The sequence below is a fragment of the Anser anser genome (assembly GCF_964211835.1).
Source record: "Anser anser genome assembly, chromosome: 7".
NCBI lineage: Eukaryota > Metazoa > Chordata > Aves > Anseriformes > Anatidae > Anser > Anser anser.
The window spans coordinates 24,623,889-24,645,631 of record NC_139727.1 but is presented as its reverse complement, the minus strand read 5'-3'; the positions used below and the strand labels follow the sequence as shown (position 1 = coordinate 24,645,631).

The following is a 21,743-nucleotide window of genomic DNA, read 5'->3' as shown; positions in this document are numbered from 1 at the left end:
TCTGTACTTGAAAGAACTGCATAAAACATTGACTTGTCACATTTATGCAGCTACTTAATTTTCCAATCTAGGGCAGTCTGACTGCAAATTACATTTGCCTACTGGTTAGTTTGGGCAGCTGCGCTGTCATTTTGGAAGCGCTCTCCTTATTCAGAAAAGAGGGCTGTACTTTACAAACAGAACGTGGAAGCTTTCAAGTTGAGACAAGCCTGGCAGTTTCACTGGCAGTTTGACCAGGAGCAAACAGAACACTTTATGTATCTTGGCATAAACAAGCACTGCCCTTAGTTGTTCTGTTCAAAGCCAGACACACAGGGCAGGAAAGGGGGGGGACAGAGGAGGGTGTTGCAGTCTCCTTGAAATTGTCTATGGTGCAATTTTGCTTTGGGTTTAGGAGTGGCAGAATTGTAAAATAAATATAAAATCTGTATATTTAACAAAATATAAGGCTATAAAAAATAGCCCCAAACCATGAGAACACATTAAATTTCATTCTGTGCCTGTAGTATGGATAAAATGCTTTGGCTGTTTTTCCTTACTAAAAACCAAGTCAAAGTGCTGCTTCTGCTGTTGCTGGCTCCAGAGGTAAGCTACCTAATGCTGTCATTAGGTAAGAGACAGGACCTTTTGTGGGTGCTTGTGCTGTGCAAGCCTGGCCAGGGAAGTGCCAGGTCTTCCACCTGAGAGATTGCCACCCTCAGGATGGTTGAGAAGCACGTTTTCCACTGCTGCTCTTCAATGACACTTCTCTGGGGAAGGATAGCTGCGGCTTCTTGTGGCGATCCAAGAAACAGTGACCTATAAAAGCTGTCCCAAGGTACAGCAAAGTGTAAGCTTCTGGTGAAAGCAGTGGGCTTCCAAGTGCATTTGCACTTCCTTCTAAATTAAGTTAAAGTTAAGAATAATTTGTGAAATAATTCTGGCCATATTAATCAAATGCTAGCTCCTAGATAATGAACTACTTATAGCCTCTGGTGGATTAGCATAGACTATAAAAAGTCCTACATCAGAGACAAGGAAAGCTTGAAATAGTTTTTATGACTATCTTGTGTGAAAGCTTAAAATATTTTGTGTGAAATAGCTTGTATTTACCATGGAGTACTCATTTTGCTAAAGGTATATATTTCATTTCCCTTTGTTAAAAATAAACACTAATTATTTTATGCAACTAAAAGATTAGTGGGAGGGTAAATCTCTTATTGGAGATTCCTAAAGATAAATTCCAATTTCAATTATTGATAACAGCTCAACTTGCTCAAAAGGGGAAGAATTCTAGAATTCAAAATTTATTGTGTTTCTTTTTCTCTGTGCTCTTAGATGGGTATAGGGGCTGCTCTACTTCCTATTTGTTTGGGCCAGCTCCCCCTTCTGATTCTTCTGCGTAAAAATACAGACAGCATTGCTTTATTTAAGGAAAATATACTATGAGGAAGCGGTTAAATGATGTTCCTATCCCGCTAACCACTCTATAAGGCTTTCCATATGCACATTGAATGCCTTTCCCCCCAGACACCCCCTCCGTCTCCATTTTGACCTCTGTGGATGCAGCTGGTGCACGCAGCAGCTCTTTCACAGAAGTGCCACTGCTCGTAACAATTAAATTTTTATGGGCCCATGGAAAGAAAGCTGAGCTGTTCAAATCGGTGCAGGACTGGGCGAGCAGGGCTTCAAACCGTGCTGTACGGAACGGCTGAAATAAAAGGTCAGTTATATCGGTTAAAGTGCAGCGCAAATCCTCCCGTGAGCGGGCGGGAGGAGCTGGTACCATGAGGCAGCAGTCTCGTGTAAGCGCTATATACTTTTTATTACGGGCTCTCGGGTGACGTTTCAGCGTCCCTGCAGAAACTCCCCATCATCCCTGCCCGCACGTTTATCCCCTCTGAAGAACGCCGCCGCGCCAAGTCTGCCGGCGGCGCCCGCCCGCGGCCTGCACCGCCGCTAACGGCGGCTCCGCGAGGGCCCCGGGAGGGCTCCGGGAGGGCGCCGGCAGCGGGGCCTGGCGGGGGGCGGCCCCGCCGCTCTCTCCGGCGCGATGCGGGCTCCCCCTCCCGAGGCGCCGCGGCCTCGCTCCGCCGAGCCGAGCCCCGGCCGCCCGCCCGGGCACGGCACTCCGGGTCCCCCTCAGGCGGCCACCGCGGTCCGAGGGGACCGCGGGGCAGAGCCGGCGGCGCCATCCCGCCTGCCCTGAACGGGTTTGGCTCCCGCCGCCCCGCGGGCAGGGACAGGGACGGGGACAGGAACCCGCGCCCCGGGGCCACCAGGCGCGGTTCGGCCCTCATCCCCCGCCCCTCGGGGGCACGGCGCTGCCGCCCCGGCCGGGGGAGGGAGCCGGGCGGTGCTGGGCGGCGGCACCGCATGCGCACCAAGCCAGGTGCCTGCCGGCTTGCGAGGAGCCGGCGGCATCGCGCGCAGCCCGGCGTCCTCATGGTGCTGTCTCAGGCTGGCGAGGTTGCTGCTGTCCCGGCTGGGACAGACAAGGAGCTGGAGGCGCCGCCGGGGCTGGAGGACGATGCGGGCACGGGGCAGCCCTGCCTGCACCCGGCACCCGGCACGGAGGCGGCGGGCGCCGAAGAGCGCCGCGTTTGCGGCTGCTGCTCGGGCTCGCCCTGGCCGCGCTGCTGCGAGGCACCCGGTGAGGAGGGCGGCAGGGTCTGGGGCTGGTGGCAAGGGGGCAGCGCCTTCCCGGCGGGGCTGCCCGCCCGCGGGGTGACATTGCCGCCGGGACGGAGGAAGAGGAAGCGGCCCCGGGGGCCCCGGCTCGCACCGCACCGCACCTGGCAGCCGGCGGCGGCGCGGGGCACGGGGCGAGCGCCTTCGGCCTCGCCCTCTTCCTCCTCTCCCCGCTGCCTGCCGCTCCGGGGCTAATACAGGTGTTGGGGTTCGCCTCTTCTTGTGAAGTGAGGCTGATTTGGGGTGAATCCAAGCTGACAGGCTCAGCTTGCGGCGCTGTACATGTTTTGAGAAGGGACATCGCTTCCCTCCTGAAAGTAACAGGGAGGGACTCTGCTTACAGCAGTGACTTCCCTGGTAACGCTCACCGTACTTTTGTGTGACTGTATTCTTCTTCTCTATATCAGTCTCTCACTTTACTCTGTTATTTTGAATTGATGAAGCCATAGCTTTAGTGCAAAATATGCAACAGCATGTTTTTGTAGGCTCGTTGTGGCTTCCATTTAAAACATAAATGCTAGCTTAAAATAATTTTAAGTCGTCTGAAGTACTTAAGCATGCTTAATTTTTAAGCAACTACATTGGGGAATAGTTCCTATTAAATATGGACTATAATTAACTTTCCAGTAGAAAATGTATAGAATGGCAATGCTTGTTAAACAGGGAGCTATGGAGAGACCAAAAGGGATGGCAGACCAGTGAAGTTTACATTAGTACTGAGGCAAAGCTTGGAAAAAACAATATTTGAAATCCCAAGAAACTTGCAGTTATTTGCCAAAGAGGAACTTTTTTTTTTTTTTTGTGTAATCTGTCTAGCAAAACGTTGAGTCAATGGCTGAACTTTATGACTCATGCCTGGATCTTGTCTGCATGACCGTGGTTAGTTCATAAGCAGGCTGTTGTGCCCCTGGTGCTTTCTTGTGGTCCGAGAGAACTGTTCTGGTCCTTCTTGTGTGAAGAACAGATCACCTTCTCCTGGCTTTTCTGAAGGTCTGGGAGAATCAAGTTCTCACTGACCTCTTTCCATGTGGCCAGTCTCTGCTACCGCTCTTAAGGTGCGCATGTATGTAATAGGTGTTGGGTTTTTTTTGCAATATATATTTTTCAAGTACAAAAGATGTTGGAAAGCATGACATTAAAATGCAAAGAGAATTTGCACAGGTGATTGCATGCAGTGGGAGGCATTTGACTAGGACTTCAAACAGGAGTGGAAGATCGTTTGAAAGCCTTATGCATGGAGATAGCCAGGGAATGAAACTGGAATGCCAAGTCTCAAATCTATAGCCACTCAGAAGAGAGGATGGGTACTAATTGAAACTTTTTATTTTCAGACAGCTACACTTTTAATAAAAAGTGTGAGTGCTTGGGTGTCTTGATGGCATGGGATTAGAGTTTGGAGGCCTAGCATTCTGTGGGGTGGGAATGTTATCTTAACCGAACTTTGTCTTAGAACATGTTTTGAAATAAGTACTTTGGAACTGCAGTTCTTGTTTTTGGTGGAAGAACTTGCACCATTTTATTTTTAAAAGGAAATAAAACTCTCACTGTGTTGAGCATGTGCTTTGGCAATATGAAACGATGGTTTAAATTCTAGTATTACAAGATACCCTTTCTGGTAGGTTAGGTGTATTGGGTAGCTTACAGAAATGAATTCCTTTTGGTTTTTCTTTTAATCCAAAGCTTAATTCTGGGTGTAAGATCCTTTTAGCTTGCTTTGCTGTAATTTGACTGGTTTTCCATTTCAACGCTTCCATTATTTAGATTGGCTTCATTCTGTAGTAATCAGGCAAGCTATCGTGCCTGAAATAAGATAATAGCTCTGTTTGTGCTGTGTTCTCCCGTAAGCCAGCCTGCATTTGGATTTCCCATTTTGGTCATTGGCCAGTCTGATTCCCCTTGCTTTAATATTAGCGACTTTGTTGATTTTGTATTTCTTTTGCATGACTGCGTGGATTAGGACATTATGTAATTCACAAACATTTTAAAAATCTGCTCTGTTTGATAGCTGGTAGACGTCCATGACCTGTGTTGGTTAGTGGCAATTTTAATAGTTCCTTTTATGTGAGTGACTGTTGCTAAATAGAAATATTTCTATCTAGTAGAAACTGCCATTCATTTTCAGCTGTCGTGTGGCTGTATTTCTTGAAAAGTAGGCCTTGTGCCTATATTAAATCCCGTTTGCAGTTGTAAAGCCTGGGTCTTTAGAACTGTTAAAGCAGGAATCAATGCTGTACCGAATGTGTCAGCCCACAGTTACAGCTCTTAGACAGTAAGAAACAGGCCCTCAGTCTTGAGTGCTGATCTCAGGGAAGATCGAAATGGTTTGTGACAAGTTCTGTTAATTAACAAAATACAAAACAAAAAACAACCCTCAAAACCATATGTAGTTGCTAAGCAACTCACAGCAGTGCCCTGCTGATAATGCTTCAAGGGATCCATGAGGCTCCGTGGCTGCCGTGCTGCGTGAGATGAGGCATCCTTTTATCAAAACACCGCTTTGTGGATGTGGAGTTCGCTGTTATCTTTAGAGGGTGTTGTAGAAGAAAGGGCAACCCCCGATATTTTAAGCAGACACAAAGAAAAAAGATAGCGAGGTAACATCCCGCTTTAATCTTGAGAGAGGTTCTCTTTTCCATGGCGCTCACCTCTGGGTTCGGTGGCAGGACTGTTCCTCTTATGCAGCAAAGTAATATTGAGGAAAAAAAAAAGGCTGGTTTCTTTGGAGACCACATTGAGGTAAGCAGAGGCTCACTCTTTCTGTTTACTTTCACTTTTTCTATTTTCTTTTTATAGTAGAGGGTGGAGAAGATGGGTGGAACGAGGAAGAGTATGTCACTGAAGTGAAGTAGGCCTGAGGCAAGCTTGAATAGAAGCCATTAGACTTAGGAACTGCTTCGGGAGGAGGAAGTCTGATAGATAAGTGTAATCAAAGGTGAAGCTAAGGTCTTCATGGAAGTTTTATAATTATCAGCACTCTGTAGGAGGCCGACGGTGTTTTAAAGCTAAACACCTTCATTTCTTCTGGTTTAAAAATGTATGCTTGATGTTTATTTGAATAAAAAACTTATATAATATCTTGCTGAATCTAAAACTCCTGTAGTTCTAGATCAAATTTAGGGTCATCTAGCTGTAAAATATGTGTGAGGTATAACAGAAGTGTGATTCTTTACACAGTTTTTACATGTACGCATGTGTGAGAAAGGAAACTGAATTGTTGCTTAGGAACCTTAATTAACGTATTCAATAATCCAGTAATGCCCTGATAATGAGTTTTTGTATTTCATAATCTGACCATGGGCCGTTTTGCAGTCAGTTTCATTTGGTGACCATTGGCAGCAGTCAGAATCACACAACTAGTCCTATAATGGATACCCCAAAGTGCAGTCATGCCTCAAAGAAGGCTGCTAACTGACACAGGGCTATGAGAAATGTAGGAATGGTTTTGTATCCAAAGTGTTTTAGAGTTCATCTTTTGTCTCCAGTTTTAAGGAAAAAAGGAGGGCTGTGGTGATTAGTGGAACATGTTTTCAAGGTAGGGCTGGTAAATAAATGTGGTATTTGCACTTGTTTCTTTTGCTTACCTCTTTGTGTACTGCAAGAATGGCTACAAATGTACACAGCACTACAGTACGTAAAGACATCTAAAAAAAATCCACTGATAGCTGGACAGATCATTACTAACTGGAGTTTTATCTGTTGCAGGAACAAAGAAGAAAGCTGCCTGTCCAGGACTGGGTCTCTTTTATACCTTACTGTCTGCCTTCCTTTTCTCAGTGGCCTCTTTATTCCTTAAAAAGATAGAAGATGTACATTCAGTGGAAGTGAGTGCATTTCGATGCATTTTCCAAATGGCATTTGTTCTTCCTGGTTTAATATACTACAAGTAAGTGTAGAAAAAACATAAATTTAAAGTTATTTCTTAAAAGTAGATATTGGAACTATCATTCAATAATTTGGATCTTAAATCAGATTGTGATATTATTATAATTCTGACTTTGTATGCTTAACTGCATTGTTTTGGATTAATTGATAGTTTCTTATTTCAATTCGGAAAACTGAAAATCTTTCACTCCCTGAATCGTAGAAATTACTTCATGGAAGACCAATACCTCTAATATAAACCCTGTAGAAGTGTTCTTAAAAACAGGAGATAATTTGTAAATAATTTGGGGGTTATTTTGCAAGCACAAAATTAATACTAGAATAGGTTCCTGACACTGAATGTGATTGGCATGTGGTGATGGAAGTAAACAGCTTTGTGATCAAACATTTAACAGTATTTTGATGTTTGAGATATGTCCCTCATTCGGGAAGTTTTGTACATTTAAATGTAAATGGATGTTGGTCATGAAATAAGCAAGCCAATGACATTAATGTGACACTTTTGTTTTTCTTAATTTTCAGAACAGGGTTTTTGGGACCAAAAGGTAAAAGAATTTTTCTTTTCTTCCGAGGACTCCTTGGCTCTAGTGCAATGATTCTTCTCTACTATGCTTTCCAAGTAATGCCTCTAGCTGATGCCACAGTTATAACTTTTAGCAGTCCTGTTTTTACGTCGTTGCTGGCATGGATCTTTCTCAAAGAGAAATACAGTATTTGGGATCTTCTGTTTACCCTCTTCACAATCACTGGAGTGGTTCTTATTGCCAGACCACCATTTCTGTTTGGGTCGAACGTTATGGGGATTGAAGGAAGTTACGCAGATCATCTTAAAGGAACTATTGCAGCAATTGCAAGCACAGTGTCATCAGCTTCAACTTTTGTTATACTCAGAAAGGTGGGAAAATCTGTGCATTATTTTTTGTCAATTTGGTATTATGCAGTCATTGGTTTCATTGGATGTGTTATAGCACTGTTTGTTATGAATGAATGGCGTTTACCATATTGTGGTAAAGACAGAGTTTTTCTAATATTGATAGGCTTATTAGGATTAGGGGGTCAGATATTTCTCACAAAAGCATTACAGATAGAGAAAGCTGGACCTGTAGCCATAATGAAAACAATGGATGTGGTGTTTGCTTTTATTTTACAGATTCTTTTTCTCAATCATCTACCAACTTGGTGGACTGTGGGTGGTGCTCTTTGCGTAGTAGCTAGTAGTTCTGGAACTGCCATTCGTAAGTGGCGGCAAAGCTCAAAAAAAGCTAAACAAAATGAAATCTAACTACACAGACACTTTCATTACAGAAATTAGCAATCTTGAAATATATAAAATATTTATTTTTATTTATTTTAAATATTTCATGAAACTATAGTATCAAACTATACCCAATAAAAGTTGATTTTTTTAAAACAAAAAAGAAAATGCTTTAACAACTGATTAGGTATATGCTTTTTCCTTATATTTAGACATGCAAATATGTGAAGTAGGAAAATATTTAAAGGTTGCTTGCTTTCCATCTAAACTGGACAACAGTTGCTGGGCTTTTATTTTCCTAAACTTCATGTACCTACTTCTCCACTTTTTAGGTCCTTTCTCTATTCTGAGCTGTGGAAATAGAATTCTCCAAAGCTTATTTGGTACTATCCTGTGCTTGATTACCAGAGGGATTGCAATGCAAAGAAGTTAGAAGGAAATAAAGAATTTTAATCCTAAAAACGGTCAACTTTTTTAGAACAGATAAAGCTTGCACTCTTACAAGCTTTGTAATTTATTTTCACAAAACAGAAACCAAATATATAGGGATTTATTTAATGTAATTCTAAAAGAACAAATGATATTTAATCTTTCCAAGTCATGTCAACAGAAATAATTTTCGAAACTTAATTTTTCAGATTTGCTTTTTAAAAAAAAAAAGTTTATACCTACTTTACAGACAATGAAACAATGTAATCCCTCTCTTTTAATATAATGTTCTCAGTAAATATGACTTTAGTTGCTGCAGTCTCGGGAGAGACAACAGTTAGCTATATACCACTGGTAAATGAGTAATTTCTTGTGGTATGGAATGTTATGCTGTAGCTGCACTTTTCTTTATTCTATGCAAAAGATTATATTTTTTAGATATTTAATATAGGTTATTTTAAATGCTAAGACTGATTTGTTTAAATTATTCTGTACAAAAATTCTTTGTGAGACCAAGTTTGTTTTCTTGGCCTTCATAAAGTTAGGCAAATGCTTTAATGTAAATCCTCCTGTTTCATGAGAGTTTACAAGAGAATGCAGACAAATCGAGGTCTCACAGAAAATGCAGATTAGCCAAGGTTGTGGCAAAGGTTTTATAGAACAGGTTTGAGGAGAGCTTGGTGGAAGGGTGGAGCTATGCATATGGATCTGCTGCACGTTGCATCAGGCAGTGCTAGTGGGCAGTTTCAGCCCTATTTCTCCAGCTGGCCTTTTTAAATCTGCATTTAGTTATTTCTCTTACGCAGCTTTTCATTTTGATAGCTTTTATCATGATGGTGACAAATACTAAGGAAAAAAGCTTGTTATTGATCTGAGTGTCCCTCCTGTTTGAGAAGTAATACATGTTTAGTGTAAGGTAGGGGTGTTTTCCCAAATGAATTCTTGTGTATTTCTGAGTCATGTTTCAGTAGTCCTTAAAGAAAAATTTAAGTTGGATCTTTATTTGATCCTTTGCATCACAAGGCCTTTCAGATATTTATTTACGCACTCTCATGTCTTCTAAAGGAGCATGTTGTGGCCAATAAACATTGCATCCTGGCAGAGCAGCTCTAGGGGAGTTAAGTCCTGAAGAACTGGAACATGTATGGTACTTTGGGATGTATTTAGATAAGAGGAGCTATCTTTGTGCAAGATTCTGTACTTAAACCAACACCCTGAATCTATGTATGTTTATGGACACGAGCAGATTCCATCCTCGTGATCAAATCAGTTTCTGTGTATGGCTGTCTGATCTCTGTTTCTCCTGACAGCTGAAGTTCAGCTACTCCTTACGTGGTCAGGAATAGTACGAAACTTGCTTTCACATCTTTTTAAAACATGGTCTAATAATAAAACTTCCATTTTGGCCTTCATTTTACTTAATACTTGAAATTGTAGACTGGGATTCTTTCTTCTGCTGCTCAGCCATCACTGCCATTGAGTAACACCTTTCAAGGGAGGAACAGAAAATAGACTGCATTTTTTTTTTTTTACTGCTTCACTTCATGTTTACGTACATGTATTTATAAGTTAACATTCATAAAGGTGCAGTTCCAAAGCAGTTCGTATTGATGTAAATTTGAGTTGTCAGCTAGTCTTGGTCCCTCCCATTGGTTTGGTGCTTGTGGTTATGTGGTGAGCTGCTTCAGCTGAGTAACTTTTTTGTAGGGTTGTTGGAGAGGGCAAAACCAGAGTGTCCTGAACTTGATCATTATGTCAAAACACCAAGAAGGGGAGTTAGCCAGTAGTTTAAATTGTGGTGTGTGAATGCTACGTTGTCAGTACAGAATAAAAATAAGCTTATATTGAAAAATCTTTAGCTCATGTGATTTCAATAGTTAAGAATCTTATTTACACATGGTTGAGAACACACTACTGAAGAAAGGACTATTTTCTTGCACTAAGCATATATGTAAGTGCAGAAAATAAGCTGACCTAAAGTCAGCAACTTGGCATAGTAACTGGTAATTCTTTTTCTTGAGTTGGTAGCCCTGAATAGAATGAAATTATGCAAAAGGACAAGGATTTTTCTTTTTTTTTAAAGTAATTGAAGGTTTGGTGTTTTTTACAATGGCTAGTAAGATGGTCAAATTCTGTTCTTCCCTTCCCTGCCCCAAGCTTACTGTTTGAGAATCTGAAATGAAATTGGCTGAGCCTTGATTATTTCAGATCACTTTTCCTCTTTTTCCTTTCTTCTGATGTATTTTTTTTCCCCAGTTTTCATATAGCAAATTCCTCAGGGTCAAATGTTACTTTTTTCTAAGCTTTATGTCAGAAATATATTACTAATGTTCCTCACCTCTGTCTTACGATCTTTACAGTATTTAAGTTCAATAAATGTGCTTTCCTAATAGGAAGCTTTTCCTTTGTAATATGATGGAATATTGTTGCATTGTAACTGCTGTTCTATAAAGTTACTCTGGAATTACAACTTAATTAATTCAACATACTGATTTCAGTGGATCTTGAATATAGAAATAAGTAATTACTGGTTGTTTTGCACATAAACACAGTGTTAAAAGATTTAGTTGTTACTGATTAATCACAAACGTGTTTTTTATGTTCTTTACTATGCAAATCACTGTAATCATCTGTTGTCTTCAGTGAGACTTTATAGCCTTAAAGCCTTATGTATCTGACTCTTATACAAAGCTGGTAGCTGAAAAAGCTGTGTACTGTCACTGTGCAGCAGCCAGTTTCAGGTTAAGCTGGTTGTCAAGGTATGCTCTAAAAGCCCTCAAGGTATTTGTACACTAAGAATATGACAAGTTCCTTGTGTGGACAAATGCATTAAAAAGGATTTCTTGCAGCTGTCAAACACCAGACATGAAGCAACCTCAGCATAACAGCATTGGTGAAATGACTAATTCAGTGTGCCATCTTTCTTCTGAAACTAGGCTCTTTCCCCATTCCAAAAGCTGTTCTAAGGTGCATCTTCCTGTAATCGATAACGATAAGATGGGTAACACATATTTGACCATCATTTAGTATAAAAACACCCCTACTGCCCTAATTTTCTCTTCCTTGAAGAGCTCTGTTCAGGAGCTGTCTCTTGGAGGAAAGTTTATTTCTAAAGAGACAACCTCCTAAAAAAGTTATTTCCTTGCTAATTGGCAGTAATTAACCATGAAGAATCTGTTTTCCAGTTCTCTGTTAACCGTTGTAGGCTCATCTGTCATCGATTGCACAAGGACAGTAGAAGCATGATCTCTGTCTATGTGTGTATTCAGGGTTCATAATGCTGACAGATGTGCAACACTGACTTGAGCAGGGCTTTGCAGTTAACAATAGAATGTTTTCATGGTCATAACTGCCTGTCCATCCAAAGAAAAGTTGTGGCTTTATGTTCCTGCAGATGCAGGTAACTTTGGGACGAAACATACACGTTTCTGTAAATCGATGATGGTAGCACTTCTGTATATCAGAATGAGCAATTTCGTATTTTTTGTGAACTGTCATTTGACAATAATGAGGTATAAATACCCTCAGCATTAATTAACAGATTTTTACTGTGTCCTATATATTGTTAAATATATGTTAAATGATACGTTTTGTAGAATTTACTGGCTTTGTTATGTAGTAGTATATTTTTATAGATACTTCTTACATATCAAAATGTCAAGAATATTTTCGTATGAGATTTATATTCATCATTGCTAATAAAATGAACTTGAATTAATCTCTGGCTTTGCATTGATTAGTAGAACATACTTGAATGTAGTGATCGTAAAAGCTTTGTGAAAGAACTGTTAATGAAGGAGTCCCTATTAAGTATGAACATACGCATCAAATCCTGCTACTACTTGTTAGCATGCTGTGTCACTGTTAATGCCTTAAAAACAAGCTGTAGACAAAAAGAAGCTCCATCAGCTTTCTGCATACGGTAATATCTCAACTGGAAAAACTGGCATGGATGGGTCAGTAAAGTTGTATTTTCCTGTGTTCAAGTGGCAGTTTTTTTCTTCCTTCGTACGCATCTTGATTTGAATTCAAGTCTCGTCCCTTCCATCAAGTGGTAATACTTAATGCATCTCAGTACTTCCCATTGTCTACTATTTCAATAATTAACTTCTCACCAAGGAGGAAAAAGCAGAAGAAAAACTGATTATCTTGTTTGCAAAATTGCCACCATTGTTAAACACGACAAAAAGATTATAGTTTTTTTTTCTTTTAATTTTTATTATAACAGATTCCGCCTACAATAGTGTCTGGTTGTGTAAGAGCAGAAGATAGCAGATCTGCACAAGGGTATTTGCCTGCTTGAGAGATTTGTCCAAGTAATGAATCTTTATTTCTGTGTGTGACTTGGCATTAAAGAGGGGAAAATAGAAGAAGGAAGACAAGTTCCATAATGGGGAATTACTAGTAGTAATTCTCTGTCCAGCCAGCACCCTCTTCTTCACTATATATACTCAAAATTAACTCACTGTAGGATGACTTGACACCATTTGTTTCTTGGGCTGTAAAGGAACAGCAGTACACTTCCATGAGGGCTTACTGTAGCAGGAGTAAGCAGAAGACTGCTTGTGAAAGAATTTTGTGGAGAAGCTCTGCAATTTTCTCTTGGGGGTCAATTATATATATACTGTATAGAAATTCAAGTTTCAAGGGAAAGGAGGAAAAAGAGTTTTCAATAGACAACATTTAAAAACCTTCCGTATTTGCAACCTGATAGTCACATATCCCATTAAGTGATGAGGGCTGTTATGAAATACTGAGACTTTTGGAGCATGACTCTTAGAACAAAATTCTAGAATTATGTCTATGCATTCCATGAGAAAGGATCCCAATTATTACTTGGAAAACAAACTTTTGCTGAAGTTACAAAATATTTCAAGGATAACTCAGGCGTCTCTTTATAGACTAAATAAAGCAGTCTTAGAAGCCTTAGAAGGAGGTAAGAAATGAGATAAAATATACAGATTGACCGTTGAAATAGGTTCCAGTTGGTTCTTCTGTTTTCTTAATTAACTTTGTATTGAATTTTATTTTCTGACGCTATGCATTAAAGTTCCTATGTTATTCTGTAAAGTAGGAGTAATTTCTGGGAAGGATAATAAGAAACTACTCTGTCATCTGAGCTTAAATATTGAGCAAAGGGAAAATGAGAAACTTCAGTTATTGCCCTGCTGGTATAAAGCGATTCTGGGGTCTGTATGAAAGGCAGTTGGAAAGAAAACTCGTGTTTTCTGGCCTGCAAGTATCAAGTTAATTTTTTCCTGGGTACTGTGGCTGTTCTGTCAGTAGGTGGGGCTCTATTTCTTAATTTATTCCTTAGCGCCTAAGATTAAATCATGTTAAAAACTCAAACCCACAATTTTAGACAATAAAAGCTTCCACGTAGTGTGATGTACACAATGTTAAGTAAATATCATTATTAATACTGGATTTTTCTGAGTGTTGTACTATCTGTATATCTAATGTATGTCCTAAGTGTTCTTAAAAAAATAAAAAAGGAGGGTAGGGGACAAGTACATTCTCCCACTGAAATTCTTTGGGAGTAGTGTTTGATGGGTTAGACTGAGTTTAGAATAATTCTAGTTTTGCATGAAAGTAGAGCAGGTGTGCTGTCTGAGCAGTTGACAAGCATGTTGTATCTACTGCTCTGTTTTTCTCCTGCTTAGGGGGGTTGCAGAAACATTGCCTGTTTGGCCATGACTTTTACTGGGGGGACGGGGATTGACACCTATGAGGTTCCCAAGCAGATTCGCCGGTGCGGGTGCTCAGGCAGAGCATGTGCATCTCTTTGCTCCTAATCCCCAGGGCCCCACTCCCGAATGTTTCCAATGTCAGGGTTCTCCAGGAGCTGCTACGCTGGTGGCTGTGGCACAGGAGGATAGACAGGACCAGGTCTGCTGGATGAGTCTCTTCGTCAGACCCACTGATGGAATGGAAAAGTCAGGCAAGCTTTTGAGCACAGCAGCGCAGTGCTTGAAGCGTACTTGAGTTCAGGAGCAATTGTTCCAATTTCAATTTAATTAAAGGCAGGGAAATATTAGGAAGAGAGGAGGCGATACGTTTAACTGCTCTGAGCTAGGAAAAATACTCGTCAATCTGCTTTCCATTGAAAGGTTAGCCGGCAGATTTTTCGCTGGGGTTAGCTGGCACTAGTAGGTGTTCTATTTAATAGGAAGTACTGTAAAGTTTTGGGGAAGCTAAGGAACATTAAAGGAGAGATTTTTTTTTTTATATAATTTGGAAAGGCTATGTGGCAAATCCCTTTTCTTTCATATAAAGTGCAGTGTGAGTCAGATACTAATGTTTATTTTATACTTTCCCATTTGTAATTTATTTCTTAAAACAAATGTTCCTTTACATTACTGTGAAAGCTGTTCAGTCACTATCATGTTCTGATCAGGAAGTGGAAGAAAAAGTGGTATACTTTTCAAAAGTAATCTTGATTGTGTACTGCTTTCACTCTACCAGAAATATTTTATGCCAACCAGTGCCTTGTAATAGATGTATTCAATTTCTTCATTAACATCTTTATATGGTGTGAATGAGACTCTGCTTTCTGCTATTTGTAGTAATGTATGTAGGAAGTCCATATGAAAACACTTAGCCGACGTTCTTCACTCTTGCCATATGGCAAAACATTTCTTCATTATTAAAAACGGTGAATGACAAAGAAATGCTACAATCCAAAATCTCCCGTGGGAGTTTTACAAATAGCAAGGTAGGCTTTCCTGTCCCAGAAGCCTGGTTTGCTCATGTCGTTCATCTCGCTATTCTGCTTCCCTTGCAGGAACCACACAGTTGTATTTCCCCTGCAATTCATTAGTTCTTAATCTGAAATAAAAAACAGGTAGCTGATTGCAATTTATGATGTTATTAGCGCAGTTAGGCTATGTTGTATTTTTAGGGAAGGCGGGTGTGAAATATACTTTTTTTTTTTTTTTAAGATAAGGAAACTGTAGGAATTAAGGATTAACCATATTTCCTGCATCAACAGAACTGTCAAATATTAATGCAAGTTTCTATTGTACATCATTTTGACACACATACCTTTAGCCTGCCCTGTCTCATCTTCACTAGGAAGGGTTGTGGGGAGAAAGAAGGGAAAGGAAAAGTCAGGGAAAATCTTTGTTCTTTCAGTGGCAGCTCTCTGTAGCAAAGCCCTCGTGATGAGCCCCGTCTGTCTCACTGGGTACAGATTTAGGGAAGAAAAGGAACAGTTCGTTCTCTTCTGATTATATAAGAATACCCTTGACAGTGTGTTGCTTACTTCAGATTACAACTCTTATCCCAGGATTAGAATGGAAGAAAATAGGAAAGCTAGTGTTAAACACTTTTTTTTTTCTTTAATATGCCTTTCTTGAAACCTGGAAACCTTCTAGGTTTCTAGGCAGTGGGTGTTATTTTATGTTAGCCTGTAACATTCTAGACGTCAGAGTTTTGCTCAACAAACTCGTATGCTGTTTTCCTCAAGGGGAATATACTTGGCAATTTGATTTAGCTCTTTAAAATTTTCTAGAGGACACTTGTCTTTCCAAGTTCTGTGCTTCCACAGACATTTTGTAATGTTTTTCTAATGTGCCTTTAGTCTCCTGTTATTGGATATTTAGAGCTTCATTTCAGGATTGAAAGCACTTCTCTACAGTCTTTGTTGATCAATTTTTGAGAGAAAACAGATGTCCTCTTTCATATGTACACTTAAAAATATCTTCCAGATAGGTAATTAAAGAAAAATCATTGTTCACATTTAATTTCCCTCGCATAAGTCTTGGTGTATTAGGAACTTCTTGACAGAGGCATGCAGAATTAAGCTGCATTTTTTTAACGTGCAGCCTAGTTCTTCCCTTGAGGTAAAGGGATCTTTTTAGACCCTCTGAATTTTATAGAGATCATACCGTGCTTTCATACAACTTCCTCTAAAGTACACTGGCCACTTATATCTTCTGAGCTGTGCTCCCTGTTATCTGTCAGAGGTGGGAGTGAACGCAGGGTCTTGTGCCCTCCAGGGTAAGGGAGCACTGTGTGTGCAGAGTTCAGAAGCTGCTGGTGTAGTCCTGAGCTTGTGTTTAGTTTTATTCTTTGCTTAACATCTTTACCTGTCAATTTTGTTTTTGTGGTAATTTCAGGTGCACTTACGTTGATGTGTTACCACGCTTTGAAGAATTTTTGGCTAGATTGTTCGGGATTTTCAGTATTAGTTGTCTAATAACAGCATGTATATATTTTCTTAGCCCTAGCATATGATTCAAGACGTAATTAGTGCCTCAGTATTACAGGGTAACAACATGTCCATAAAACATAGTGTATGGTTGTTTTGATGAAAGGAAATTTGGAGATATTGCTTTTATAAACCTGAAAGCTGCAGAGCAGATGTGGAAGAATTACTGCAAGGAATCTCAGCTGGCATATAAAACAGAAGCTGAAGTTTATTTTCTTTTTATTATAGAAGAAAGAACACTTTACTAAGGTTCTGTTCTATTTAAGATTACACAGATCTGAGTTGTTCAGGACTAGCTATGAAATTACGTGCACTGATGTGGCACTTAATGGAACAAGGCAACCTTTTTTTTTTTTTTTGCTTTAAATAGTACAAGAAGTTCACACATTGATTCTAAAATGCATATTTTTAGAATTTACAGTAATTTTAATAATGTTCCCCATCCATGGAGAAGGATGTAATAGATATTGAAAAGTTCATGTCCTTTTTTAATTCTGCAAGAAATGAGCAGAATAGTAATTACACTTTTTGCAGTCTGACTGTCTGGCTACGTTGATGGAAAGTCCTGGTCATACATACTCATTTCTGAATAACCATTAAGTTAACCACAAATACTCCCATACTTTCACATTTTCAACACCTAATCAGCCAACCTGAATTTGTAGAAAACAGTAGATTATTATTTACTTGTCTTTTATAGATCTCAATAAAACATTGAAGTGCCAACCAGGATAAAACATGGGTGTTATGACAATGCTGAAAGATTTTTTCTCGCTTTATTTTCTTTTTCAATTAATTAATAAGTGTAATGCTACATCAGAATTGCAGAAAAGTGTGAAGTGCCTTTTGTGACTTTTCAGAACAATTTGGGCAGTTAATGGACTTACTTGCTTTTCATAAATCTAAACTTAGAGCAATATGATTGTTACTTTTTATTCTATTGTTAGCACTTCTAAAAAGATGGTATGGTGAAACCAAATCGACAAATAATAGGTTTCCACATACATCTTTTATGCCCCTAAGTACCCAAGAAATTGCAATAAATTTCTGCACCAATCAAGTGCTGCAGGTGGTGTCACTGTGTTGCTGGGGCAGCCACAGCTGCAGGAACTTAATCTAAGAAGTGGATTGCTTAAGTGTAACATCACAGAAAGTAGTCTTCCATCACTGATGGAGAAGACGGATACCACCTGTCAGATGTTTATTTTGTCCAGAGTTCCCATGTGCTAGCAAATGCCAACCAAAGCTGCCACAAAAACCAAACAAGAAGTAATTGGTTGCACATTGGGCTATCTGAATAGTCCAATCGTATGCTTTCTCAGTAAAATTGATACAGTTTTATTTTTGTCAAGCTGTAATAAACTAACTGCTTAAATACATGTTTTGAATCTACCTCAGTTTTATTGTTTCAAAGCCTTCTCACTCAGGAGCTACGCTGGAAAAAGACACATGAGGGGCTGGGCTCCTCAAGCGCTGCATTGTGCATGCAAACCCGCCTTGGTTTCCTGAGCACCATGTGTGTTATGCTCCGGGTTTGGAAGCTCTCCATGCATGACAAAACGGGGGATTCCAAAATGCAGAGTGATGAGGGGGAAACTGGCTAGCATTAGGTGAACTCCTTGTAAGATGGAGTTCCCAAGTTGCACGGTGGAGACAGGACTCAGCTAGCTCCATGAAGGGCTCCCTCACTTCCAAATCCCCTTTATTTGTAATTAATTCCTTGTCAATTTACTTCCTTTACTTCCTTTTGTCCTCTTCAGACACTTTCGTCAACATCCATACAGATCCCTGTGTTTGTACTGCCTCTTTTTCTAGGATGTTAGTTCCCCCAAACCTTTGCGTGCTCGTATTCCTAAAACACATCCACTTTCCTAACGTAATGGCAGAGTTAGCAGTCATTCAACCAACCAGGGCATTAGTAGCAGATCAAAGTGCCTTACATGTAAGGTCATTCCTCAGAAAGAGTAAAATGCCTTCTTTAAAGTACTACACTCAGGTGGGAGAATATGATAAATATGAAGCAAACACATGATGAAGACATTCAGAGTATGGGGTTTCAGAAAAATGCTTTGCAACAGATTGAACAGCAAAAGCTGCCAGTTATTTTTATTTAGACTCTATCCTAATTCATGAAAATGATATGAAAGTTTATAGAAGATAACTCTGGTACATTTAGACTTTATTACATAATACTTAATGTCCCAGCCTCAATATTAGAACAGGCTCTGAAAAGCACTGCCTCGACGTTTACTTGTAGGATGAGGCAAGCTTTCACTGAATTGTGTACGTCAAAATTATATAGAGCTTTTCTCCATCCTGTGGACTTTGAATGACAGCAATCTGAGTTATTGGAGAGGTAGAAGGAACATATATGTTTTATATATATATATATATACATACACACATACACATGTAACATATATCTATATATATAAAAGGTTTATAATTTCCATACTGAAGTAGTCTTGGAAGAGTTGGGTAATGCCCACGTTAGCACCGTGGAACAGTTGTCAGTTTCTGCAAGGCACAGTTTCATTTTGATATTACTAATTTCAAGAAGGTCATGTATTATACACGTGTCAAATACCCTATTTTGATGTGAAGATTGCATAGTGTTAGCAAATAGGATTTGCTTTTTTCAAGTATTCAAACTTATAAAAGATTTCTCTTAGTCTTGAGCTGATGAAGTTTCATTTACAGGCATGTCCTTTAAGAACAGCTGGAGAAGAAACAGGCACAAAATGTTTGATAACATTGAACTTTGTGTGTATGTGCAATAAATACATAACTGTGGCCTTATTTAGCTGTAGTATGGACAAGCTTTCTGTAGCACAAAAAATAAGTGATTCTAGTGATATTAATATCAGAATTAAGTCCTATGAGAACAACAGCCTATTGGAAAAGGCAACAAAACTCCTGGCAATTTACACGATTCCATTCCCATTTCCTCCATGTTATTAATCGTTAAATCTCTGTATGTGCGTGTATTGTATATCCATGCAAAGCAATAAGTTTCAACAAATTTCAAAGGAAGACACTACAAGATTTTGAGATACACTTTTTACATAGTGGGCACTTTGAATAATCCTATGTGAAGTATCTGAACGTTAAGAAGAACAAAAGTATTAATTCTGAATTTTTAAACTAATTTAAAAAATATTTTATGGCTTTAACAGCTCTGGCTGGTTACATAAGCAAATTGTTGCATTGGTTCTTGAATTTGCTCAAATATACACTGTGGCAGGTTGCCAATAAAGGATCTGAATGCTAAATTGGCCCTGTAGACAGGTTGTTGTTTAGACATGGGCATTAAAGAAAATGGTTTTATAATAGAGGTTTTATAATTTATTATATGAATAACATATTGTGCTGGCTGCTTGTTTAAAGTGATGACAGAGCACTGGCAAGTTAGCTCACTTGTTGGTTTCTGACAAATCCCTGCATACAATAATAATTTTGTATCCAAAGTAAAGGCATAATTAGGAGGTGATAAAAAACTGCCTTTTGTTAAAACTCCTTTGAAACTGTAAATCAGGAGGAAAAAGCCTAAAAATAAAACACTGTTCAACAGGATTAGTCAGGTGAACTTGAACAGTAAATGGGATTGTACAAAGATAGATGAATCTCATTAGCTTAGACAAATCAGGCTTTATTGTTTGGATGCTCGGGACAATACTCCATCCTGGTTGAAACATGTAATTTCATTCAAGAAACAACTCACTTTATAATTACTAATTTATCAAAGACTTTCCTGTGCATTTGAGAAACTTTAAATCTGAGACTGTATGAGGAAGCAATAAAGCAGCCATCTCAATACTGAAGATTTTCATTACGGCTGTATAATTTGGTCTGGAATGTCAGTGTTGATTACTTACTACTGCAATATTGCCAATTTTTATGTACTATTCTTTACCCCCAAGTTCTTATAGATTAGTCCATTCATCAATATGCATTTTCCATCTTTTGTTTTTAGGAAAGATTAACAGAAAATTATGGTGTAATGCCTTTATTCATTTGGTAGTGTTAATACTTTGACTTCCATTGTTTACAGCACGCCCTGAATTGTAATATGAAGTAAAGCCAAGTTGTTCCTCTGGTGTCTAAAAGACTTGTATTCTAGTACAATTTCTAGCTTTAAAAATAAAAATAATGAAATAACGGTGTAGCAAAAAATCATACCAAAAATAGATCTAAGTTATATGGTAAGAATATAGCTGAGGCATAAAAGGCCTTGTTAATTGGATCTGTATCAGGAGTTACTCCACTGAAATATGAAAATTGTCAGATTAAAACTTATGTAGCCCTCCAAAAAGCCATAATGCAATGATTCCATATTTATAAAGTTATCCTTAAAAGAAATACTTTTTCTTAGTGATATGTAAAAACAATGCTGATTTTCTTTCAAGTTTACTTCAAAATATTTTGTAGCTCTTCCAAAGATTAATTGGAAGACAAATTCGCTAATGATTCAAAAGTCAAGCAGCTAATGTAAATTCCAAAGAGCTACATTAAGCATTTCATCGTATTAGTGATTTTAAGAAGTTATTTATTTTATCATTTTTATTCTTTCTTCCTAATTGAAATGTCAAAAATTTTCAAGCGTGGTCATTCAGCTTTCAGGATGACCTCTGTGGCAGCTGCTGTTTATAACAGTCAGCTGGGCAAATCAAACCTCACATCACGTAAAGGGACACTAAGTCTTTAATATAGTCGCAAAGCCCCTGGAACATAAGAAACCTCCAGTCCAGAGTTAATCTTTTAAAATCAGTTCCTGAGATTCAAATATTTTGTCTTCCCTATGTTAATTTTATTGAATCAGCAAAAAAATGACACAGATTTTGATTATTTGTCTAGCAAGCACAATAAAGTAATTTCAATATCAGGCATTTACTGAAATAATAGCTGTTTTAGAGGAAACTGTCATTCCATAAAGACTTTTCTGCTGGGGCAGAGTCACCATCTGCTGAAGACAGGGCTGTGCTTTGCAGAGAGTTGGGCTGTGCCGCCGGAGCCGTCTTTGCAGTGTTTCTGCTGCCTCTGTCTGTGTAGACCGAACCATTGGGCTGAAAGAAGTGAGGAATTCACTACAGATAAGGCCTGCATGTTCCTTCGTAAGAAAAAATGCCTATCCATTAGTAAATCACTGATTTTTTTTGCTGTACTGAAACCAGAGTGCAGTTAAGAAGACAGTCCTTATTTTCATGTGTTTCTAATTTTCTTTTAGAATTCATTTGCATGAGCGCGTGTGCGTGCTTTTCTGCAGTCCTAGCTGAAGGGTGAATTTTGGAGCTAAGC

At 39.1% G+C, this 21,743-nt stretch overlaps 1 protein-coding gene across 2 annotated transcripts; it reads left to right on the top strand.

Annotated features, from left to right (window-relative positions):
• Positions 1 to 1,034: 1,034 nt before the first annotated feature.
• On the top strand, positions 1,035 to 11,954 carry SLC35G1 (solute carrier family 35 member G1). 2 transcript variants are annotated; one of them, XM_083843412.1, is made up of 3 exons: positions 1,035 to 1,702; positions 6,373 to 6,553; positions 7,075 to 11,954. In XM_083843412.1, exons 1-3 carry the CDS (start codon positions 1,615 to 1,617, stop codon positions 7,832 to 7,834), a joined length of 1,029 nt encoding a protein of 342 aa, XP_083699538.1. In that variant the 5' UTR covers positions 1,035 to 1,614; the 3' UTR covers positions 7,835 to 11,954. The 2 variants fall into 2 exon arrangements, with proteins under 2 accessions (XP_083699538.1, XP_083699537.1); XM_083843411.1 differs by lacking the exon at positions 1,035 to 1,702 and adding an exon at positions 1,712 to 2,632.
• The last annotated feature ends 9,789 nt before the right edge of the window (positions 11,955 to 21,743 follow it).

Excerpts from the sequence above, each read along its gene's own strand:
- SLC35G1 (XM_083843411.1), top strand. The coding sequence starts at position 2,356 with ATGCGCACCAAGCCAGGTGCCTGCCGGCTTGCGAGGAGCCGGCGGCAT. Across the intron at positions 2,633-6,372 it reads GCGCTGCTGCGAGGCACCCG|GAACAAAGAAGAAAGCTGCC; the intron begins GTGAGGAGGGCG and ends TATCTGTTGCAG. Across the intron at positions 6,554-7,074 it reads CCTGGTTTAATATACTACAA|AACAGGGTTTTTGGGACCAA; the intron begins GTAAGTGTAGAA and ends CTTAATTTTCAG.